Source organism: Macrotis lagotis, chromosome 3 (genome assembly GCF_037893015.1).
Source record: "Macrotis lagotis isolate mMagLag1 chromosome 3, bilby.v1.9.chrom.fasta, whole genome shotgun sequence".
Classification (NCBI taxonomy): Eukaryota; Metazoa; Chordata; class Mammalia; order Peramelemorphia; family Peramelidae; genus Macrotis; species Macrotis lagotis.
In genome coordinates, this window is record NC_133660.1 from 290,481,842 (window position 1) to 290,507,951 (window position 26,110).

Consider the following 26,110-nt stretch of genomic DNA (forward strand, 5'->3'; position numbering starts at 1 on the left):
TCAAATGCTTTCCTATCAATAAACAAAGAGCACAAGAAGATTTTTTATTTTATCTGCCATAAACACCAGATCTTTTATTTTATTCATCATAAAAACATGGCCTGCTTTAATATTCATTTGTAGAGTTTGGCAGTTTCTTTCTTGGATTTCAACAAAGATAACTGATATATTGTATAAAACATTCTTACACTGATTTTATAGAGATGAAACAGCAGAAAACAATATATCCCCTTGATCACTTTTGGAGGGAAATTATGCCAGTTGTAAGGGGTTACCCCCCTATCAGTTTGATTACCTCCCATTTTCTCTTGAGTTAATATTTGAATACCCTCAAAATTGATGTAATGTCCCACCATGGAACTCTTCTGATTATATTTATTCTAATCAATTCCTCTTCCCAGCTTTGTCTTCTTTAGTGCCATTTCTATCACCCCCAAAATATATCAGGCATAGATATTCCAGAGTCTAAATGTGTTGGCTCCATTGTCACTGACAGAAATGAACTCTGTTTTACGAATTACTTTGCTTTAGTTAAACATTTGTAGAAAATGGTGGCAATTTTTGTCTAATTCCGTTCCTTTCTCTAAAAGCTATTTTTTGGAGTTGGAGCAAAACCTGGAAGCTAATTTTATTGCATACCATATCTTCTGATTTTTATTCTTTTTTCCAACTTGGTGCCAATTTTTATCTCTCAAGAAGGAGATAGTCTGACTCTGAACAGATACTTAATTCAGAAATAGTGGTCTCTTCCATAAGCTATTATTTCCTATCTGTTGCGATCACATTTCCCTTTTTGTGATGTTGTTCAGTATCTTTCAACTCTCCTCTTGAAGACAGATGTATGTGTATGATCTAAAAATCTTTGCCCACCTTCATTTTTTGACTCTAAGACACATTTACCACCTCTTTTTGCTATGTGGCCATTTTCCTTGAAGCTGTCAAATATCAACATATAAACTGATTTCAGCTGCAGGCTCTATGAGAATTCTTCATAGAATTTCTCCCTCCTCATCTAAGGCAGCAGATTCTTGTGCATGAGCTGTAATAATCTTCTTTTGTGTGGATATATGGAAAATAAAATACACTCCTGTTGTTAGCAAATTACATCCACCATGAGCACCACAACACAGAGCGAGCAAGAATGCCAAACAGTAGCTTTCTATAATTTTCCCCAAACCTCACAGAACTCAAACCAAAAAAATAAAACAACTATGAGCCAGGTAGAAAGTAATTATAACTGACAAGATAAAAGGCAGGTAAAAATTCCATCAATTAACACTAAAAGATTTTAACACTTGGAGCTATCCTTGTCCCACGCTATCCCCAAACAAATCCATGTGGTGGCCACAGTGAGTCCATACAAGCCCCCACACTGGTAACTCGACACACCAATGTGGAAGTCCCCCTCCCTAAAGCAGTTCTGCCTGAACCACATGACCCACCCTATAAAAAGGGGGCAAATTGATTTTTCTCCATTCCTCAAGAAAAGTGATGGGCAGAAATCTCAGATAAAGCAAGAAGACATGCTACTTATAGTATTCAGAAGAGGACCATAGACAGCTAGGTGGTACAGTGGATAGAATTCTAGGCCTGGAGAAAGGAAGACCTGAGTTCAAATCTAGCCTCAGCTTCTAAATGGGTGGCCCTGGGCTAGTCATTTAATCTCCTTCTGCCTCAGTTTCCAAACTGAGTTTAATAATAGCACCTACCTCCTAGGGTTGTTATAAAGATAAAATGATATAATATTTGTAAAGCACTTTGCTATGTTTAAAGAGTTATAAAAATGCTACTTATTTTTATTAACAGAGCCTTGGGCTTAGAGCATCACCATTTCCTACAAATATTTAGCACAGGGACTTCCACTCAAGATGACAAAGTGTTAGGACCTCGATGAGCTCAGATCCTCCATAAAGACTCCAGTGAAGTTCTAAATATATAGGAGCCCAGGCACATTAAAAAAACTGAATCCCTGTCAGAAAGATTTAAATTGACTCATGAATTAGCACAGAGAGCCGAATCCAGTATCATTTCAGACTTCTATTGCCCATTACCTAGTTCAAGGTGATAGTTCCAGGGTGAAAAAGAGCAGTCTCAACCATGAGGGAGTGGGGGTCTTATCTATGTAAGAAACAGTACAGAGTTGGAGGGTAGAGACCACATCACAGGGGAATCACAACAAATCTACATTCCCCCAGATCAAACTGTGAAAACAAAAGGACATAAAAGACAGAAGCTCAGAACTTACCCTCAGTGGTAAGCAAAGCACAATGCTAATATAAAATTCAAAGTCAAGAAAAAGGTTATAAAAATGAGGAAGTAACATAAAAGAATGGGATCATAAAAATCTACTATATAAACAGCAAAACTCAAGACTCAGAAGGTAATGGCTTGAAAACATCTATGAGCAGTCTGAAGTAAAAACTGCAGATTGGACACAAATCCAACAAGAATTCCTAAAAGAGCTAAAGAAAGATTAAAAAGAATGAAAATAAAGAAAGATATTTTAAATCAAATAAAAGCAGTAAAAAAATTGGGAAAAGAAATGAGAGCAATATAAGAAAATTCTGAAAAGAGAATCAACAACTTCAGGAAAGAAAGTAATTTCTAGAAATAACCAAATAATACAAGAAATACAAAACAATACTGAAGAAAATAACTCCTTAAAAATTGAAATTGATCAAGTAGAATCTAATAACTTCATGAGACACCAAAAAAATTAAAAATGACAAAATACTGAAAAAATAGAAATAAATGTGAAATATATAAAAAGCAACTGACCTGGGAAATAGATCAAGAAAGACAATTTAAGAATAATTTGACTCTCTGAAAACCATAAACCAAAAAAAAAACTAGACATCATATTTCAAAAGTTATAAAGAAAAACTTCCCAGATGCTTTAGAACCAGAAGAAAAAGTAGAAAATGAAAGAATCCATGAATCACCTCCTGAAAGAAATCCCAAAATGAAAAATGTTCAAATAACATGGAGCTACAGTCAGTATCACACAAGATTTAGCAGCTATCATGATAAATGGATTTGGAATATGATATTCCAGAAAGCAAAGAAACTAGAATAACAACTAACAATAACTAATCCAGCAAAACTGAGTATGAACAAAACTATAGAAGAAAATGGACATTTAATAAAAATAGAAGACTTTTGAACATTTCTGATAAAAAACAAAAAGACCAGAGCTAAATAGAAATTTTAACATTCAAACACAAAATTCTACAAAAGCATAAAAAGATAAACATGAATGAGAAATTCATAAGAGATTTAGCAAAATTAAACTGTTTACATACTCATATGGAAAGAAGGTAAGAACATTATCATTATTAAGACAGAAACATTCTACTAAGAGGGAATGGATCTACTTTGTTGACTGATCTCAAAAGAAGAATGAAAGGGTGAGAAAGAGGGATGCAATCAAAGACAAGAGAAGGGAGAGGAAAAATAGGGAAATGATATCACTCAAAAGAAGTGCACAAGGAAGAGTGTTTACAATAGAGGGAGAAATAAGTCATAGAGCAAACACTGAAAACTTATTCTCCTCTAACCTTATTTATGAAGGAGAAAGAATATATACATCTCATCCAAAGTAGGAGAGAAACTTTTCTAAAATATACAGAGAACTGAGTCATATTTTTAAAACAAAAAGGCATTCCCCAATTGACAAATGGTCAAAGGATATGCAAAGGCAATTTACAGATGAGGAGATCGCAATCCATAGCCATATGAAGAATTGCTCTAAATCATTCATTGCTAGAGAAATAGAAATTAAAGCTTCTCTGAGGTACCACCTCACACCTCTCAGACTGGCCATTATGACCAGAAAGGATAATGATCATTGTTGGAAGGGTTGTGGGAAATCTGGAATACTATTATACTGTTGGTGGAGCTGTGAACTCATCCAACCTTTCTGGAGAGAAATTTGGAACTATGCCCAAAGGGCAACAAAAAATGAGCATACCCTTTGATCCAGCAATACCACTACTGGGTCTAACTCTGAAGAGATGATGAAAAGGGGTAAAAACATCACTTGGACAAAAATATTCATAGCAGCCCTGTTTGTGGTGGCAAAGAATTGGAAATCGAATAAATGTCTTTCAATTGGGGAATGGCTTAGCAAACTGTGGTATATGTATGTCATGGAACACTATTGTTCTATTAGAAACCAGGAGGGACAGGAATTGAGGGAAGCCTGGAGGGATTTGCATGAACTGATGCTGAGTGAGATGAGCAGAACCAGAAAAACACTGTACACCCTAACAGCAACATGGGGGTGATGTTCAACCTTGATGGACTTGCTTATTCCATCTGTGCAACAATCAAGGACAATTTTGGCCTGTCTGCAATGGAGAATACCATCTGTTTCCAGATAAAGAGCCATGGAGTTTGAACAAAGTTCAAGGACTATTCCCTTTAATTTAGGGGAAAAAACAAATATCTTATTGTCTGATCTTGTTATCTCTTATACTTTTTGTTTCTTCCTTAAGGATATTTCTCTCTCATCACACTCAATTTGAATCAATGTACAACATGGAAACAAAGTAAAGACTGGGGGGAGGGAAGTAAAATTGGGGGGAGGAATTGTAAAAATTGTAAAATTGTAAAAATTGTAAAACTCAAATAAAATCTTTAATAAAAAAATAGGATAGAAAGGGGTCAAGAGAAAGAAGGGAGGACAGTGATAAAAGGAAGGTAGATTAAAGTAGTAATAATCAGAGGCAAAACAGACTTTCTGAAGTCACAAAGTTAACAAAAAAGAGTAAATGCATAGAAAAAATAGGATGGAAATATAATTAGCAATCACAACTGTGCATGTGAATGGTATGAACTCATTCATATAATGGAACAGGAATCAGAATCCCACAATATGTTGTCTACAAGAGAAACACTTGAAATAGAAAGGCAATTCAGTTAAAATATGGGGACTAGAGGAGAATCTATTAAAAAGCAGCAGTAGCAATCATGATCTCAGTCAAAACAAAAGCAAAAATAGATATATTCAAAAGAGACATTCAAAAAAACACCATTTTGCTGAAAGGTACAAGAGACAATAAATTAATATCAATCTAAACATATATGCACCAAATAGCAGAGTATCCAAATTTTTTGAAGAAAAGTTAAATAAGTTACAAGAAGAAACAAGACATTAAAACTATGTTATTAAGGGATATCAATTCATATCTCTCAGATCTACTTAAATCTGATCATAAAAGAAACAAAAAATATGTTAAGGAAATGAATACAATTTTATAAAAGTTAAAAAATATTGAATGTGAATAGAAAGTTATACCTATTTTCTCAGCTGAGCATGATACCTTCAAATAAAAAAATCCTCTATCTTAGAAAAAAAGAAATTGAATAAGCCTGAGGAGGAAAAACCCAGGATTATATGGATTAACAAGTGAATTCTATCAAAATATTAAAAGAAATTAATTCTAATACCACTAACTATTTTCAGATAGGTTAAAGAACAAAGGAGTCCTACCAAATTCCTTATATGACACAAATACTGTTTTGCTATCTAAACCAAGACAGCAAAAACAGAAAAAGAAAAGTATAAACCAATATCCCTAATGAATATTGATATAAAATATTTTAGTTAAAAAGATTACATCACTATATCAAGAAAATATGTACTATGACCAGGTGGGGTTTATAACAGGAATGCAGGGCTAGTTCAATATTTGGAAAACTGCAAGCATCATTGACCATTGATATCTATAACAAAAACAATAAAGTCTATTCCTCAATTGATAAAGTCAAAAATATGAACAGGAAGTTTTCAGATGAAGAATATAACTATAGGAATATGAAGAAGTATTCTAAATCACTTTTGATTAGAGAAATGCAAATTAAAACTCTGAGGTACCACCTCTCACCTATCAGATAGCCTTAGATGACAAAAAATAATGGTAACTGTTGGAAAGGATGTGAGAAAATTGGGACACTGTTGGTATCCCTGTTGGTGAAATTGTGAAGTAATCCAACCATTCCGGAAAGCAATTTGGAACAATGCCCAAAAGTATTGATCCACCAATAACACTACTAGATAGATAGATAGATAGATATATATATATATATATATATATATATATATATATATACCAAAAAGATCACCAAAAAAGGGAAAAGAAACTATGTGTGCAAAAATATTTATAGCAGCCCTTATCTTGGTGGCAAAATATTGGAAACTGAGATGTCCATCAGTTAAGAAATGGATGAACAAGTATATGAATATAATAGAATACTACTGTGCAAAAGAAATAATGAATAGGCAGATTTCAAAAAACAACTAAAAAGACTTGCATGAAATGATGCATAGTGAAATGAGCAAAACCAGGAAAACACTGCACAACTATGAATGACTCAGCTTTTCTCAGCAACACAATGATTGGAGATAAGTATAAAGGACTTAACAAAGGGAAAATGGTATCCACATCCAAATAAAGAACTTATGGGGTGGCTAGGTGGCGCAGTGCATAAAGCACCGGCTCTGGAGTCAGGAGTACCTGGGTTCAAATCCGGTCTCAGACACTTAATAATTACCTAGCTGTGTGGCCTGGGGCAAGCCACTTAACCCCATTTGCCTTGCAAAAACCTAAAAAAAAAAAACCCATTACCAATGTGTATAGTCAAATAAAGAACTTATGCACTTTGCATGAAGATCAAAGCATTTTTTCACTTACATCATTCCATTTTGTTTTGTTTTCCTTTTAATCTGTTTCTTCTTTCATAACTGTGACTAATATGGAAATATATTTTTCATGATAGCCCATGTATAACCTGTGTAGTATGTAGCCCACCCAATAAATTTTGGAGATATCTCAAGGTATGAAGAGAAGAGTTTTATTCGATTCTCATGAGAAGCAGGCATCACCTCCACCATGCATATGGTAAAGTGAGGTACTGAGTACAAGCAGCAGAAGCAATATATGTGGTTCCTAATGCCACCCCCCCCCACTGACCCATTCTTCTTGGCTAAGAATGTGGTTTTTACAATCTAAGCATGTAAGCTAATTTAAAGAAAAGCACATAATTCAAACAAAGACATGTTTTTCCTCTTGCTCTGAGGAATGTATGGAGATCTGCACTAAGTAAATAAGGAGCAAGGTCAGTTTGACCGCTTTCTGGTCATTGTGACATCCACTGACACACCAGGAATTGTTTATCGGGGAGGAGGAGTGGGAGAGATATAACCCATAGCTCAGCTCATTCTAATCTATAATATTTTCCAGAATATCAGACTTTGTCCCATTCAAACCTATATCAAAATGCCTACCATTTTTTGCAAGAAGGAAAGAATTTGGGAGGAAGGAGGGAGAAAAATTTGGAAATCAAAATCCCTTCAAAATGAACACTAAAAGGTGTCCCAACATATATTTTGGGAAAGAAATAAAATAATATTCAAAAACAACAAGAACCACATTGATTATATTAATAGATCCAGAAAAATCTATTGATAAAAATACAATACTCATTCCTATTCAAATCATTAGAAAGCACAGGAATAAATGGAGCCTTACTTGGAATATTAAGTGGTATCAATTGAAAACCAGTAAGTATAAATTAGATAAATTAGATAAATTAGATAGCCTTGTCAACAAGAGCAGGAGAGAAGCAAGCGTGTCCATTATCACCATTATTGATCAATATTGCACTAAAAATCTTAGCAGTGAAACAAGAAAAAGAAATTGAAAGAATGAGAATAGGCAACAAGGAAACAAAACTATCTTTTTGTAGGTTGATATAATGATATATATTTGGAGATCCCGAGAAAATCAACAGTAACAATATTAATAATTAACAATTATATTATACTTCAAGGCTTTCAAAGCACTTTACATGCTATCTCAATTGATGTTCACAACAACCATTTTGCATATGGGAGAACTGAAGCTGTGAAAAGTCAAGTGACTTGCCTAAGGTCACATAGTTGACAAGTGGCCAGGGTAGAAATTGAGTTGAGAATGGACACTATGTTGACTTACTTTGTTGGAAGAAGTAAAAAGTTATAGTGAGGGGCCTACTGAGGCTTGATGTTTTAAATCTGCTGTGGATGAATGAATTTAGGAAGAGTAAGGTATAGAAATTATAGAATGATTAGTTAGATAAATAGTTCAAGCCAGAAGAGCATTCATTAAGCTTTTATTATGTAACAAAAGGGGCAGCAAGGTGGTGCAGTGGATAGAGCACTGGTCCAGAAGTCAGGAGGAATTGAATTCAAATCTGTAAGACACTTGACACTGTGTGACCTTGGGCAAGTCACTTAACCCCGACTGCCTCTCATCCAGGGACATCTCCAGTCGTCGTGATTCATCTCTGACTCCAGATGGCTCTAGAGAAGAAAGTGAGGCTGGTGACTCAACACAGTTCCCCCTCACTCAAATCCAATTCCCATGGTTGTCACGGCATCACCTCCCTGATGTCATGATCCTTTCTTGAGAAGGAAAAACTTCAGCAGCAGCTTTTAATGGTCTTGCTCACCCCAGGTCATTCAGTAAATGAATTTCAATTTCTTATCTTAAAATGCCTTTTGAATTTCATTATCATTTGTTTACATTCTGATGAATGAAAACTATTACAGAGGTTTTTGTTGGGTTTTTTAAGATCAAATGGCAAATTAGTTTTCTGGGAAGTCTGTCTGCAACCTGTCCCTTATCGCTACCACTTTCCACTTGTAGTTTACTCAGGTGTTGTTTTAATCTTTCTGTCTCACCGCTAAGAAACCTTGCAAATACCTAGAATTTGTAGGCAGGAGTCACAATCTACTAGCATCAAGGCTAACCTACAGGAAGATTGTGAAGTAGGGGGTTTGTCTTTGCTATCCTCAAACCTCCCTCACAGCAGATAAGGGACACACATACAAATCCTTAGGACAGAGCCCGAGAAAGGAGAACAGAGGGCACAGCTAGGTGGCATAGTGGATAGAGCACTTGCCCTTGAATCAGGAGGACCTGAGTTCAAATCTGGCCTCACTCACTTAATAATTACCTAGCTGTGTTATCTTGGGTAAATCACTTAACCCCATTGCCTTGCAAAAAAAAAAAAAAAAAAAGGAAAGGAAAACAGAAAAATTCTATATTTCTCTGCTTATCCATGAATTATTCCTAATACTGTTTGCCATATTTATCTGAATAAAAGTTCATGTCCCTTGGAATGATCATGTTGAAGTCCATGGGATCAACTGTGGTTAATGACCAAGTTTGACCCTGATATAGGAAATGATATATACAATTCATAAGAATCCCTACACCTGGCTTGGACATGTTTTCTAAGTGACCTTTTATAAAATGGGGATAAAAATGCCTAAAGAAATCCCATAAAATTGTGAAACTTCAAAATGAGAGAGCATGCCCCAGGAAAGTCAAACCTCCACCATCATTTTGATTGGCATCTTCTCTCAGGTCCTACTAGAGACAGACCAAGACCTTGAACCCAAGAGTCTTGGAAATACCAACCACAAGATCAGCTTCTAGCTCAGACCCCATAGTCATCATTGATAGGAGAAATAATTGTAGCAAAGAGTCTATCTCCAGGAGAGATTATTTGTTGAACTTGCAAGGATTTGCTGGGGTTCTTGTTATTAGGTTATTATAATTATTAATATTGTGAAATTAATATTATTATTAGACAATTGGACATTGTAGTGACTAGAATTTTAGATATGTTATCCTGAAGACCTGAGTTCAAATTCTGCCTTATGAATTGTATGACCCTGGGCAAGTCATTTGACCTCTCTCACCCTCAGTTTCTTCATCTATTTAAAGGATTACTGTAGGGCGGCTAGGTGGCGTAGTGGATAAAGCACCGGCCTTGGAGTCAGGAGTGCCTGGGTTCAAATCCAGTCTCAGACACTCAATAATTACCTAGCTGTGTGGCCTTGGGCAAGCCACTTAACCCCATTTGCCTTGCAAAAACCTTAAAAAAAAAAAGAAAAAAAAAGGATTACTGTGAGGATCAAATGAAATAGCAGATGTAAAGCACTTTGAAAACCTTAAAGTACAAGAGAAATATTAGCGATTATTATTACTATTATTATTATCATCATCATTTGCAGCTCTGGAGAATCTCCCAAAGATGCCATGTCCATTGCCCATATGCTTGCTTCCCAGATGAGCTGCCAGAAAGTTCTTGGAGGATCTGCAGAAGGTAAACATTGATAAAGATGTAAGAAAAGAATATCAGTTGGATAGAAAAGGTTGAAGGTTAGGGTACTCTAAAAGAAGACCATATAAAAGGGCCAAGCAAGGAAAAGGCCACTTTTGCTCAAACAGAAGAACCGTACATTGTTCTTTGGTAGAAGAGGAAAAAAAGATGATCCTGTTTACAATCCCTCTCTTGAGTGTCCTCTGGGCTCTGAGTGGGGCCCACTCCCTCACCAGGAATGAATGCTGTGAGCATAGTCACCTCGATTTGTAAAGGGGGGGAAGAGGGGGGAGAAATCTCTATTGATTGGGAGGTGGCTGAGAAGAGTGATCTTTATATAATATATATATATATATATATATATATATAATATATGTTTATATTCTGCATGTGTGTTGCCAGTCTTCCCACATCCCACTCCTAATAGAATGTAGGCTCACTGAGGGAGGTGAGAATCTTAATAGTTGGAGAAATTAGAATACCTGTGGGAATTGTTGGGAAAAAGTCACTCTGTAATCTATGGCATAAGTAAAAGTGATGATGGGAGAGGGAGGACTAAATGGGGTCATTCCTAATAGACAGGGTCATATGGCTTTGATGTACTTCATGAAGGAGATGAAATAATCCACAGTATGAAATTTGTAGAAATGAATCCACCATCTTCCAGACATGTGTTGAAATAGATGGGGAGTTTCTGTGGGACATCTGACAGAGGATTAATAAATAAAAGGCAGGATGTGATACTGCTGTAGAGTGAAATGAGCATTAGTTCAGAGCTCAGAAGACCTGATACTCTCTGGCCCTGTGAGCATGGTAACTTAATGCCCATGGGCCTCACCTTCTTAACTGTAAAATGAGATGATTGGAGGTCTCTTCTAGTTCCTCAATGTGATCTTAAGAAATAATCATATATGGAGCAGCAAGGTGGTGCAGTGGATAAGAGCACTAGCACTGGAGTCAGGAGTACCTGAGTTCAAATCTGGCCTCAGACACTTAATAATTACCTAGCTGTGTGGCCTTGGGCAAGCCACTTAATCCCAATGCCTTGCAAAAAACTAAAAGAAAAAAGAAAAAAAAAGAAATAATCATGTATTTCAAATTAATGACAACACCTTATAAGCCTATGATTTTCAAAAATCTGGGAGACAGAAATGGCAAACAATTCCAGCATCTTTGCCAAGAAAACCCCAAAAGGGGTCACAAAGAGTCATATATGACTAAAACAAATGAACATCAATAACAAGGTTATATTTGGAGTTGAGGTAACAAGATAGGAAGAGATTTTTCTCAAGATCCTTACTAAAAGCTGCATAATATTCACTTTTCCTCAAAAACCTCCAGAAAAATGAATACCTTTAGGTTATCAGCCTACCAATATAGGTAACATTGCTCTTCATGTTTATGTCAATATGATCTAGCCATGAACACTGAAGGACTTTCCTGTTATTTAAATAATTCTTTATTTCTTTAAAAATTTTGGCCTTGCAAGTTTTGACTATGCTTTGATAAATTGATTCCCAGACATTGCATGTATTTTGTATGAATGCAGAGAGAGAGAGAGAGAGAGAGAGAGAGAGAGAGAGAGAGAGAGAGACTTCCTTTTTTTTCTTCTCTCTGGACTGGTTGTTACTACATATGAATATTGTTGATTTCTGTGGGTTTATTTTCGTATCCTGACACTTTCTGAAGCTATTCATTGTCTCAGTTCCTTATTTTGCTGATTCTCTGAGATCTACTGAGTGAACATTTTAGGAAAATGTGCTAGAAATGGGATCAAAGAAAATGACTTCAACCCCATTACTACGGTGTGATGCTGGGAAGGTCATTCATTGTGTCTAGACCTCCATTTCTTCACCTATAAAATAAAGGGGTCAGAGGAGATGAACTCTAAGGTCCCTTCTAGCTCTCAATCTATGATCTTAAAATAATATGAGTCTGTGTAAAATGTATCTCTGAAAGGAAGAATTAAGATGCTTGAGTAACTGCTTCTGGTTCCTAGCTGTTCCTGAAGAAAAACAAGCCTTGGTAGATGACCTCCAAGATGTAATGGAGAGCTCTGTGACTCCATCCTCCTTTCCCAATCCCAGCATCCTGATTGCCATGAACCTCGTTGGAGCCCACAATGCAAAGACCCAGAAGCTCCTCACCGAAATTATCTCGTCAACTGACCCAACAGGTAATGCCCACTTGCAAGGTCCATGACACTTTCAAAATTCCCAACCTTGTAGATCAATTGTAAAGAAAGCAAGACTGGGGGCGGCTAGGTGGTGTAGTGGATAAAGCACCGGCCTTGGAGTCAGGAGTACCTGGGTTCAAATCTGGTCTCAGACACTTAATAATTACCTAGCTGTGTGGCCTTGGGCAAGCCACTTAACCCCATTTGCCTTGCAAAAAAAAAAAAAAAAAGTAAGAAGAAGAATGAAAGCAAGACTGCAAACCCCAAAGCCCTATATGATAGAAGCTCTTATCTCCTAGCTTTATTTTAGGTTCAACTTAAAAACCATCAGTGAAGTACTTTCTCCATACAAGGCAAATCTCTCACAAGTATCACCCAGCTTCTGCCTGAATACCTTTGGATGAAAGTAAAATCACTACTTCACACAAGTTTGCACATTCCAATTTTGAACAACTCTGAATAATAAGATATTCTCTCCTATAAAGAAACAAACCACCACCCACTGCTCCTAACTCTGTCCTTGAGGACTATGCAGAATAATTCTAGGATCATTTCCAGAAGAGATCAGGATCAAGTAGAATGATCCCAGAGTCAGGGTAGCTGGTTTAAATTCCAATTTTGATGTTTCCTACCTGGGAGAATTTGTGCAAGTCACTCAACCTCCTTGGATCTTAGTTTCCTCATCTAGTAAAATGAGATCTTGAAGTAGATGACCTCTGAGTTATCTAGAATTCTAGAGCTATAATCCATCTTCAGATATTTAAACACATTTAAGTTTTTTCTTCCATGGACTAAATATTCCTTCTTCTAATCCTTCTGAGCCCCTGAATTACATTGTGGTCATTTGCTTGAATACATTTTCTGAATAGCAATACCAGTATTTTTCTTTTTTTTTTTTGCAAGGCAATGGGGTTAAGTGGCTTGCCCAAGGCAATTACTAAGTGTTTGAGGCCACATTTGAACTCAGGTCCTGATTCCAGGGCTAGTGCTCTATCCAGTGCGCCACCTAGCCACCAAATGCCAGTCTTTTTCTTAACTTTTTTCTTTTTCCCACAAGGAAAGTAATTTCACAAACTTACTCTCTATAACCTTAAGAAAAATCAAAATTATCTATATATAGTAAAAGTGGGCAATTTCTCCTCCCACAAAGTGGTTTTGGTCAAGAAACTTTTTATGACTATGAATCGGGGGAGAGTTCTCATTCCTACCCCCTTTATTTCTCTGCAGATCTTAGCACTGGTCAGTTGGCCCTCAACATCATAGCTCTCACATCATCCTGTCAAGATCTTGGAAACAGACTCTCGATTCTTAAAAAGAAAATGGAAAATTGGACATCTTCAAGTAAGAGGGGAGTTAAAGGAATAGGGGGAGGAACTGGCCCTTCCCCTGAAACTCTAAACCCAGAGGAAGGGATTTGGCAAGGCAGGCAAGGAAAGAGGATACTATTACCTCCAATTTATTCCCCCCTTTCTTTCTGGAGATGGTAACAAAGTCTACCAGAGAATCTAAGGTTCAACTAAAACTCCTCTCTCCATAGGAAGTGAGAGTAGTCCTTAGGTATCTAGAGCACTAGCTTCTGACATTTAATAGCTATGAATGTGGGCCTCTAAACCTCAGTTTCCTTATCTACCAAATATAAAGAAATAGGGATGCTTTTGTATAACTGGGGGGGAGTCGGTATGACCTCAATGTCCCAATAGACATTGATACTATTATTTGACTCCATCATCTTTACCTGATCTAAGGAATTTACCCAATACCCAAACCTCTCCTTTCTTATTATAGATAGGCTTTCTGAAAATCCTTTCCAAAAATAATCTCAGTGATCTAATCAGACCTTACTGGTACATTTAATTTTTAGAACCACATGACCCATATTCAGTCTTCTATGGACCCAGCCTGGGACTCTTGGCTCTGTGCCAAAAAAAACAAAAAGACACCTTGGAACTAGCCGTCAAACTTTCCAAGATGTTGCTAGCCAATGTCTCACCTTTCAACATGGGTAAGTGCAATGTTGCTTCAAACTCTCCTGACCTGGGAATGGGCTAGTAGGGAATCTACTAAATGGCAATTCTGAGAACCACCTGTAAGTAGCAAGTAAGAGATGGGAGCAGAGGAGGAGGAGGAGAGCATCATCTGCTGACAAACATGTAACGTCTATGAACAAGCCCAATGTATAGGATTTGGGGCAACCAGAGAGAATTGTTCCTAATGAGGGGCAAATCAAATAATTAATCATAAGCAATTCTTATGTCTCTTCTCTGTACAAAGCACTTAGGCACTAGACAAAGACAAAATGAAACAGCCCCTATTCTCAAGGAACTTAATTCAAATGTGAGGAGTGTGCTTGTGTATATTAAACATATAATATATATAAAAATATGTACAAATATACATGAACATGAACATATATAAATATATGTGTATATACAGATTTATACATAGATGTACAAAGAATAAACATAAGCGGAATAAATGCAAAATAGTTTGTCCTAAGTCAAGAATAATGTCAACAAAGTTATTAACATGTGATATGTAAAGGGGTGGTGGATTTGGTAATAACAATAACAATTATAATTCCTTTTATTGAGCATCTACTCTAAGTCAGGCTTTGCAATAAGTGACTTCCCCAGGGCTACCCAGTAAGTGTTTGACATTGGATTTGAATTCAGCTCTTTCTGATGCCAAGCACAGAACTCTGTATCATACCACCTAGCAGCCTTCACAGATAAAGGGCTCTATTTTGGACATATTAAAACTTGAGACACCTTTGGAACATCCAGTTTGAAATGTTCACTATGCAGATGGTGTTACAGCACTGAAGCTCAGGGGAGAAAGTAGGGCTGAATATTTACATCTCAGAGTCATATGCATGGGAACCGATGCAGACCCAAAATGAAAGTGTGTAGAGAGAAGAGGGCCCAAGATAGAACATTAATAAACACCCAGAGTCAGAATGCATGATATGGATGATGAGCCAGCAAAGAAGCCTGAGAAGGAATGATCACACAGAAAGATAAGAAGGAGAACCAGGAAAGAGTACTGTGGCTGAGACTAGGCTAGGATGAGAGGTGGGCTTTTGAGATAAAAGGAATAGGAGAAGAGGGAGTTCAACGTAAATGGCCTCAATTTTCTCAATAAAGATGGGGGGACAAGGGGTACACATTCTATTCATTCGTTCATAGTGAAAGCCAATGAAGTAGATACTACAAATTGTATTATGCCCATTTAATCATTCAACCAACAAGTATTATGTTTCAAGCATAGGGATAGGCTCTGGACATATCTTTGTATGACTTTAACTATGAGGAAGAGTTTCCTGAAATCAAGTCTAAATTTACCTTTTAGCAAGTTCCATCCATTGGTCCTGATTCTGAGACCAAAGAAAATAAGCTTAATTCTTTCAACATATTAGACCTTCAGATACTCTGAGAGAACTATCATGTTTCCCTACCCACCTGTTCTCTCACTTATTTAAGCTTCCTTTTTCCTTCAAGCGAGCTTCATAAGACATGGATTTAAGATCCTTCTGGTTGCCTTGTACATTCTCCAACATCCTTAATAAATGCTGGTAGAACTAAATTGAATCTTTGATATTTTCCTAGGGTTATAATTTCCTTATCTTTTCAGGTTTACTTCCTCATTCATTTGGTCATTCAACTGTTACTCTAAAGTGGATAGCAGAGTACCAAGCCTATAACAGGAACTTAATGATTCTTCCTTCTCTTCCATAATACTATGAACTATGGAGGATATGAAAATATTTAAAACATGATTTGCCCCTTTAAGTTTACCATCAAGTCAAGAGACAACACATACAAATAACTCATGAAATGTTAATAATGGCAATAAAGTTAGGAAGGATTCAGAGAAGAAGCTGATCATGTCTGGTTTGGGTGAATGGAAGAAGCTTCCTGGATGATTCCACCAGGTGAATGTAAGCCTGCTGAGGTCAGGCACTGTCTCCTTTTTGTCTCTGTATCCCAAGCACCTTGCAGAGGATAGGCATTTGGTATATACCTGTTGAATCAATAGGATTAATGAAGCCAAGGCATTTGAGCTGTGATTTACAAAATGTATAGACATTGGGAGAAGGTAAAAGAAAGGAGGAGAGAAGACATGGTGAGGACATTTATATAATTAGAAATCTGTGTTTCACGTGTTCTGCAGATACTGGCGCCATGGCAACCTTGGCCCTGACTTGTGTTAGTAATATGATTACTGATGATCTGGATGATGAATACAATCACTTATTTGGTCAAGTATTAACAAACATTGTGGAGAATATCAGCAGGAAGACTGAAGACAATGGCCTCATTGGGGGATCCTACAGCACAGGCTTAGCTATGCAGGTAACTAGTAAATGACCACTGAGAAAAGTTCAGCACTTGGAGATGGTCAACTGGGAAACTTTTAATTATGATTGCACCTGTGTCAAGATGTGTGATATCCACTAAATTCCTTCATTAAATCTCTTCTTTGGGCAGGTAATATGAAAAAATGTAAAATGGCTCTGCATCAGAGTTCCAAGGTTCAAATTCAGCCCTGGACAGTACCTGTGTGGCCTTGGGCATGTCATTTCACTTTCATAGGCCTCAGTTTCCAGATCTGTAAAATGAAAGGATTGGACAGGATGGCCCCCAACTCTTAACTCTATGATTATTATCTGACTTTGTTTCTCCATTAGTCAAATGAGTGTCATGATGATTGATTCTTTTTTTTTCCAAGGCAATGTGGTTAAGTGGCTTGCCCAAGGCCACATGGCTAGGTAATTATTAAGTGTCTGAGGTGTTACCTTTTAGCAAGTTCCATCCATTGGTCCTGATTCTGAGACCAAAGAAAATAAGCTTAATTCTTTCAACATATTCGACCTTCAGATACTCTGAGAGAACTATCATGTTTCTTGTATTTGATTCATGTATTTGAACCCAGGTACTCCTGACTCCAAGGCCGGTGCTCTATTCACTGCGCCACCTAGCCGCCCTCATGATGATTGATTCTTGACAACCTCATTCATTATCAGCTCCCCAAGAAGGTCCTGGACATCTCTGGATTATAGGCTAACAGATATGTAGCTTTAAGGGAAGTCAGAAGCTAATTCAAACTTACCATTTTACATGAGAGATCATTGAGTCCAATGTGTAATAAGCATGGATATGATGCCAACTTAATTTGTTGGTTCTATGAGTTGGGTCACTAACCTATTAGATGCCTTTCTTTCACTTTAGGACAGCCAAGAAAAGTTTACTTTTATACCTTGTCTTTGTTGATTAATTGATTTCTAAACTTCATCACCTGTTATATACCTTCTTGTGAGTCACAGAAATTTCTGATAAAAGGCAAGCACTAGTTCAAACACTGATAAGCAATGTCACCTGCTTTTTTCAGAGAATTGGTTCAACAGTTGATATAACTGTCACGATTTTGATATTTGCTCAGGAAGTTTGCAACCTGAGGTTTGGGATCATGGGATTGTTTATTCAGATCTGAAAGGGACTTAAGAGATTATCAAGTTCAACCTCCTTATTTTACAGATGGAGAAACCAAGGCCCAGAGGGTTTGTATGACTTTCTTCAGCATCACAGGAATTGTTCATGTAGGAGAAGCAAGAATTTAACTACTATCTAGTGGGACCTATTGAATATCCTGAATTCTCTGACAGAAATCAGAGATATTTAAGGTCAAGGACAGTGGCAAAAAAAGGGACAGCTGTACCCTAATGACTTCAATGCCATTCAGATGCCAGAGATTCTCTGGTATGGCTGTGTGGCATAGTAGGAGTCATGCAGACCTGAGCTTGAATCCTGTCTCAGATACTTATTCATAGTGTGACCCTAGGAACATCATTTCATCTCTCTGGTCTAAGTTTTCCCATTTAAAAAATTGGGATTAATAATAGTATGTCTTTCAAAAGGCTGTTGTGGGGATCAAATGATATAACATGTAAAAATTCTGTGCAGAGTGTAAAGCACTGTCTACATGTTTGTATGATTATTATTGTTAGCTAACTAACTGGTGTGGGAGGCTATTTAAAGGTATCAAACCATAGCCTCAGATCTAAAGTTAGTCATCAGCTTATCTAGATATAGGGATGAATACGATGTAGACTGAACTTCATTCCAAGGGTGAGACAGGGGAAAGGATTTATGAATGACATAATAGCTAGTCCTAGAGCCTACTAGAGCTGGCCAGCTTTGTCAGTGGCCTGAGCCTCAGTCTGAGAACTCTTCCTAGGAAAAGGTGGGTTCCTGCTACAGCAGCCACGTGAAGATCAGGCCAGGAGAAAGATTAAGGACATATTCCCAACCTCATTTGATCTCATGTGATTTACTGACATCAAGTTCTTTGGGGGGAATAATAGGAGGCTGAGAAAAATGTGGAACTCAAAACCTTAGAAAAAATGAATGCTGAAAATTATATTTATACATACCTGGAAAAAAATAAAATGAAAAAAAAAGAAAATCAAATGGAAAAAGATGGCAGCAAAGGGTACAGAATAATGTATGGATGGGGACAATAGGTGAAGTTAATTTGCTGACCACCTAACCCTCCCTTCCTGGATTTGACTCCTTTGACTATGGAAGAATGCCCAAGGAGCTCTGTTCCAAGTACAACCACAAAGGAAAAGGGCACAAAAGGGCTGCTATTCTTTGCTTTTCTCACATATGACTAACATTTGCCAAGTATCTTGAATGAAGTAGCATGGTACAGATAGATAAACACTAGCTGTAGAGTCAGGGGACATGGGTTCAAATCCCACCTGTAATGCTCACTATTTCTGTGATCCTGAGCAAATAATGTAACCTGTATAAACCTCAACTTCTACATCTGTAAAATGAGGACTTCCAAAGACCCTTCCAACTCTATATTTAAGATCCTATCTCTAAGATGCCCACCCCAAGTTATGTTAAGAAAGGTTCATCATCAGGCAGATAATGGGGTGGGGGTTTTTTCTCATGGAGAAGAGGAAGGGTAGAGATTAATTACAGAAATTATAAACAATTATCTATTAAGTCATAGAGGGTCACAATCCTCATCAGTCTAGGGATTACTCATACTGACAAAAACATAGGCCCTTTATACATCTCTCTATAGGATTGAGACTTTCTATAAGAAAAGGTAGCATCACTGAGACTGAGTATCTTTGAGAGGTGGGGCAGCTAGGCTGTGCAAGTGGATAGAGAGCTGGGACTGGAGTCACGAAGGTTTACCCCAATCTCCTCATCTGTAAAATGAGTTGGAGAAGGAAATGGCAAACTCCTCCAGTATTTCTATCAAGAAATCCCAAAGGGGGTACAACAGAAATGACTAAACAACAACAAATCTTTGAGACTTAAACAACAATTTCTTCTGTCCCTGACAATCCATGGTATGTACATGGAACATTGCTTTGGCTTCTCTCCCCTCCAGGGTTTTTGGCATAACCATTGGGGAGGAAAGAAGGGGGTAGAAGAGAGAGATCTAGTACCAGAGTCTCACTGGTATTTCACTTATTGGTATCAGTCAGATTTAATTAGCTTTCAGAAGCAAGGATCAGCAGAATATTTGGTACAAATCCTCCCAGCTTGCAAATGGGAAAGGGGGCCCAAGCTTGAAGAGGATATGCAGCAAAGCTTTTGGTAGCTGGAAGTCCTTTTCTCTTCCTGTGGAGTCCCTATCAAGTTTCCCGTACATGTATAGTGTAGCTTTCTATCAAGTTCTGAAGTTGCCTTTCCTCAGTGTACCTAGTTTGTCCTCAGACACCAAGGAGAAGTCCAATTCCTCCAGTTCACAATTTGACAAGGTCATGCTCTGGTCAAAAAGGCTGAGGAGCAGAGACACAGGTTCTTCTCCCTACCTCATTCCACAAGCAATTCCTTTTCAGAGGCTTACCTGGAATGGCTGCGTATGATGTAGCTTGCTATTTTACAAAAGATTCATTGGTTGTGAAAGGGCATACATTATATGGACACAAATGCTTTATTAATGTAATAGAGATTTCTTACTTGACAATAATCTATAATGGTTAGAGTATCCTATGAGCCACTTTACAGCTAGGTGGCACAGTGGAAAGAGCGCCAGCCCTGGACTCAGGAGGACCTAAGTTCAAATTTGACCTCAGACATTTAATAATTACCCAGCAGTTTGATCTTGAGCAAATCACTTAACCCCATTGCCTTATCAAAAAAAAATTTAAGGGAAGGGGAGTGATTGATTTACTCAAAGCAATCCTCTCCCTTCCAGTGTTTTCTATTACCCCTAGAATATTTTTCTTCCTTTCCCAGGCCCTCTCTGTGCAACTTGGAGAAAACTGGAATTGCAAGAAAACTCTGGAAACAGTACTCAGTGAGATTGAGCAAAATAGATTTAATAACCCCATGTCTATTGCCCAGATCCTTCCTTCCCTAAAGGGCAAAACTTATTTAGATGTGCCCGACGTTATCTGTTCTACTGGTAAGTACTCCTTTAAAGATCCAAAGTTCTTCAGAGCCAGATTTAGGAGCTCCCAACAGACATCAACTCAAACAGCCAAACAGCTACTGTCTGCCAGGCTCAATCAAACAGCCTACTGCCTGCCAGGCTTAATCAAATAGCCTACTGCCTGCCAGGCTCAATCTAAGCTCAGAGGAAACAAAGAGATTTTTAACAAAGGAAAAATTACTAATTCAAAGAAGTTCACAGTCTAATGATACAATTTATATGTCTGTTTTTAATAACGGATCAGTCAGTTACCTCCATCTACACCCTCCTTTCCTATTGAGATGTCCTGAACACTCAGTCACACACTTAGCAACACAAGAGAAAAATCAATAAGCTCTCTATGGATCTTCCTCCTTGGAGAATCAGCTTCTGCTGCATCATCAGAATAAAAGGGTAGAAACCAAGTGGGAGTGCAGGACAGGTTCATCAGGATCCAATTGATCTGTCTGTCTGTCTCCCTTGTCTATGTGTTGTTTTCCATATCTCTTCAAGCTTTAAGTTGCTATAATTTCATCATTAGAACATTATTAGAATATTCTCCCAGGCCTGTTCCCCCACACTCCCTTGAGTTATTTGGAAACGACAGCTGAGTTTTTGAGCCCGTGAAGAGGATTTTTTCTCTGTGTTTGTCTATAAGTGCACCTTTATAGCTATCTAAGGAAGCCCTAGTTATGTCTATAAAATACACTCTAGAGCATATACAAAATACTCCAGAGCAAAATACTCTAGCACAATCTAATAGCTCTTCTGGACCCCATGTCATTACTCAATAAAAACTTGCCATAGGTCACATATGTAGAACTTGGACATCCATACCCTAATAGGTCTCATGTTCAATTGGAAGATTCTTTTAACAAAAGCATGGATAAAGGTCAAAGGAACTTCTATCAGACTTTCTGTGATGGCAGGAATAAAAACAAGAGCTTCATCTGCCACATGACCTCATCAGGACAATACAGAGGGCTCACCCAGACCCTTCCCTCCCTCTTAAAGTTCTTTCGAGTGAGATCTCAATGTCAGAAAAGACATCAGCTCTGCACATAAATAATCTTACAAAGCCTAACTCTACTCTCTGCAGATCCAGAAGTGAAGCAAACTCTACAGAGACTCCCTAGTCCCCTCACTACCTCAACTTCTAATATCACTGTGACTTACACAATCAATAACCAGCTGAGAGGAGTGGAACTGACCTTCACTGCAACACAGAAAATCAGTGTGAAAAAGGGATCAGTCCTACTTGTGGTTCTAGAAGAAGCCCAGCGCAAAAACTCAATATTCAAGTAAGTTAAACCTGTAAAACACTCTAAGGGCCCTGGACACCATTTCCTTCTCTCATTTGTCATTCACTAGACACATCTGCATTGCTGTGAAACTTCTACATAGCACTTAGCCTCCCTGGGTCTCAGTTTCTTTATCTGTAAAATGAAGAAGTAGGTCTAGAGGGCCTCTGAGGTACCTTCCTACTTGGGAACCAAGATCTTCAATGTGTCCAAGCCTCAGATTCTCCCTCAATAAAATGAGAGTACTGATGGTTGGTCCTCACCAACCTCACAGGAGGCTGCCTCTATGAGAATGTCTATATGGAATAGATTGAGCTACCTTGGAAGGAAGGTAATACAAAAATCCAAGGAAATGATGTTTTATATTCTTTTTGTTTTGTTTTGTTTTTGCAAGGCAGTGGGATTATGTGACTTGCCCAAGGTCACACAGCTAGTTAATTATTATGAAGTGTAAGAGATCAAATTTGAACTCAGGTCCTCCTGACTCCAGGGCCGGTGCTCTATCCACTGCGCCACCTAGCTGCCCCAGAAATGATGTTTTAGATGATAAAGATAATTCATTATAAAAAAAAGGATATAAAGATTCTCCCAGAAAGTCCTGCACATTCCTAATTAATGCTAAGGATATGTTTCTAATCATATAGGATTATAGGACTTTGCTAGGACCAGTGGAAAATATAAACTATAATAATAATAATTAGAAATGGTCCCTGCACACTAAAAAAATTTCAGTTAAACTGGAAGCATGATATTCCCACAGGTAAAACATGATATAATACAAAGCAGTTAATGAACAAGTGCCAAATGAGAGGAGTTAACAAGAAAATCAGTACTATGGGAGATGGAAAGGTCACTGGAGGCTAGAATTGTCTGGAAAGGCTTCCTATACTGAGAAGGACTTGTGAAGAGCCTTCAAAAATAACTCCAATTTAGGTAAAGTACATTCCAGAAAGTTATAGCATCCCAGAATCCGGGTGTGAAGGAAACACAAAAACCTATGCCATCATCATCATCATCATCATCATCATCATCATCATCATCATCATCATAAAATAAGAGATAATACTTGGACATGTTATATTAGTCAGAAAAACTACAACCACTTGGGACTAAAAGAACTCCCAGGGAGTTTGTCTGAGGCACATACAGTTTAAATGACTTCCCCAATATCACACAACTATGAATGAATGAGTAAATGAGTGGATGAGTGAAATAATATTTATTGAGCATTTACTATGTACAAAGTGGGGAAACTAGATAGAATGCTGGGCCTGGAGTCAGAAAGACCCATCTCTCTGAGTTCACATTTGACCTCAAATATTGACTAGCTGTGTGACCCTGGATAAGTCACTTCACTATGTTTGCCTTAGCTTCCTCATCTTTAAAATGAGCTAGAGAGGGAAAGGACCAACCAATTCCAAATGGGGTCACAGAGTGAGACACAACTCAACAACAATAAATGGATACCACCTAGTGGTGGTGGTTGTTGTTTGGGCTTCTTTCTCAAAGAAAACCACAACATCAGGGAGGTGATGCCATGACAAGCCTGTGAATCAGAGTCCCACTTAGTCCTCTAGAGGTATCTAGATCCACATCCAGTGGCCAGATATGGATCCCCAAGGCTCAGAGCCAGAGATATAAAAATAAAAGTAAGGCAGTCTTAAACTGATCTTAAATAGCTCCCAATAAGCTGCAAGTCATTAGGAAAGGCCCCATGGAAAAATCAACAAGCATTATTAAATGTCTACTATGTGTCACACATTATGTCATAGTCCTTAGGATGCAGCAATGAAACAGTAATCATAAGAAATCATCTTTCATATCCATTTCATTGATATACATATTATATATATATAAAAAACTTTGCCTCAGGTAATAATATTGCAATATAATATAAAGTAGAATAGAAACAGTATCAAAGATAGGTTGTTCCGAAAGTCTCAGGCCATTTTTCAGCTACAAAAGCTGAAACCCACACTAGACCTTGAAGACATCCTGGATAGCATGGCAGCATGGTCTAGTGGAAAGAATTGCTGAACTGAGGACTGAGATTCACCCCCACCTTAACCTTTCTGAGACTCATTTTTTCCTACCTAAAAAGATCATCTTACTTTCAGTACCTTCCTCAGTACCTGAGAATTGAACAAGATAACTGATAAAATGTTTTACAAACCTTAATGCACTATTAAAAACTAAGTATTATCATAACATTTTGCTGTTGTTCATTTGTAGCTCTCTTCATGCTCCTATTTGGAGTTTTCTTGGCAAAGATACTGGAATGGTTTGCCATTTCCTTCTCCAGCTCATTTTACAGATAAGGAATCTGAGGCAGACAAGGTAAAGGGACTTGCCCAAGATGACACAGCCAGTGTCTGAGGCTGGATTTGAACTCAGGAAGAGGAGACTTCTAGGATCTGAGCCCAGTGCTCTGTCCACTGCACCATCGAGCTGCCCCAGAGAGCTTTCACACATAATAAAGGATCTCCACACCATTTAGAATACATCTTCCATTTCCTTACTTCTATAACTTAACCTGAGACGTTTAACCATCTAACATTTTATCCTCTTTACAGATTTGAATCCGAAATGACATCTTGGGGCCTATATATCTCCTCCATCAATAACATTAATGCAGATGAAAATCATAAAACCTACTGGCAGTTCCTTAGTGGTAACACTCCTTTGGACCAAGGTAGATGAAGGCTTAAAACCAGGTGCCTTATGTATGAGAAAGATGGTCACAGAGTTTTGGGGAAAGCGGGGAAAGGGGAGAAGGAGGAGGACAGATGGTTATCAGTTATTCACTGAACTTATGGGAAAAACCCTTGATACAATCCCCAGAACCCGGGTACCAGATGGTAGAACCTAATCCTGAGGCATGTAGAAGAATACACTGGCTTTATCACTTAACTAAGCAATACTGGTATTTTCTAAAAGTGCCTGATTAGCAATGTGATGATATTCATTCCCTTGAAAATACTTAAGCCTGGGTGGCCCTGGGCAAGCCACTTAACCCCATTGCCTTGCAAAAAAAGAAAAAAGAAAAGAAAAAGAAAATACTTAAGCCATTAAGAGCTGAAAACTGCACTAAGACTTTTGGATCACCCTGTATAAAAGGCATGGTTTTGGGGGGTGGGAGTTACATATACAGTTTCTATCTCAACTCTTTCTCTGCTTTTCCCCTCACAGGGGTCGACTACTACATCCCCTACGACAAGGAACACATCACAGCCAACTTCACACAAAATCAATTAAATTAACTTTATATCATGGGGAAGAAATGGGGCAGATTTATGACAATACTGTCTAGGTGATACTTGGACCTTCCCTATGAAGGTCAGCTATGATTACACAGAAATAAAAGAGGCCTTGAACAATGGTTTGAATTCCTATTTGTTATTCTCTTTGGTTTCATAGAGTAGTCTATGACCTGAAAACATAAATCCAGTCTCTCAGCTCCAAGGGAAATTATTGGAAGTCATGATCTGAGCTGGGGCGAGGGGAAAAAGAAGGAAGAAGACTTCTTCAGGGGGCCTAAATCTACCACACAAATGGCATAATGGATAAGGGGCTGGATCTGGTATCAGAAAGACCCAGTTTCAAATCCCACTAGAGATACAGGATCACAGACATGGCACTAAAGGGAAACTCAGAGGTCTTCTAGTCCAAGTCCACCATCTTTCAGATAAATAAACTGAAGCCCAAAAAGGTTAGGTAATTTGCCCAAGGTCACATAAGCAGAAAATGGCAAAGACAGAATTTGAACCCAGGTCCTATGACTCCAAATTCACAACTCTACCTATGTGACAATGTGAACCTAAGTGTTTTGGTTAATCTCTCTGAATCCCTCATCTGTAAAATAACATCTACTTCTCAGGGTTTTTGTGAAGATCAAATGAGATCCTTGTGAAGTGCTTTGCAAACCTTACGATGCTAAATAAATGGTACTACTGGTTTTATTGCTCTGTCTAGATGAATTATAAATTAGAATGTGATGGTACAATAAGAGCTTTCTTTATAGTTATGGCAAAGTAAAAAG

General features: G+C 37.7%; 1 protein-coding gene across 1 annotated transcript; it reads left to right on the forward strand.

Moving 5' to 3' along the window:
* Positions 1-10,323: 10,323 nt before the first annotated feature.
* Positions 10,324-25,440, forward strand: CBLIF (cobalamin binding intrinsic factor). The gene is made up of 9 exons (XM_074231408.1): positions 10,324-10,402; positions 12,155-12,331; positions 13,559-13,672; positions 14,193-14,333; positions 16,502-16,683; positions 20,596-20,764; positions 21,870-22,071; positions 24,645-24,763; positions 25,261-25,440. The coding sequence occupies exons 1-9, from the start codon at positions 10,324-10,326 to the stop codon at positions 25,329-25,331; spliced, it is 1,254 nt and encodes a 417-aa protein (XP_074087509.1). The 3' UTR covers positions 25,332-25,440.
* The last annotated feature ends 670 nt before the right edge of the window (positions 25,441-26,110 follow it).

Bases quoted from the DNA above. Each gene is read 5' to 3' on its own strand.
- CBLIF (XM_074231408.1), top strand. From the start codon at position 10,324: ATGATCCTGTTTACAATCCCTCTCTTGAGTGTCCTCTGGGCTCTGAGT. The intron at 20,765-21,869 runs GTAAGTACTCCT...TACTCTCTGCAG, and splicing joins CGACGTTATCTGTTCTACTG to ATCCAGAAGTGAAGCAAACT. The intron at 24,764-25,260 runs GTAGATGAAGGC...TTCCCCTCACAG, and splicing joins TAACACTCCTTTGGACCAAG to GGGTCGACTACTACATCCCC.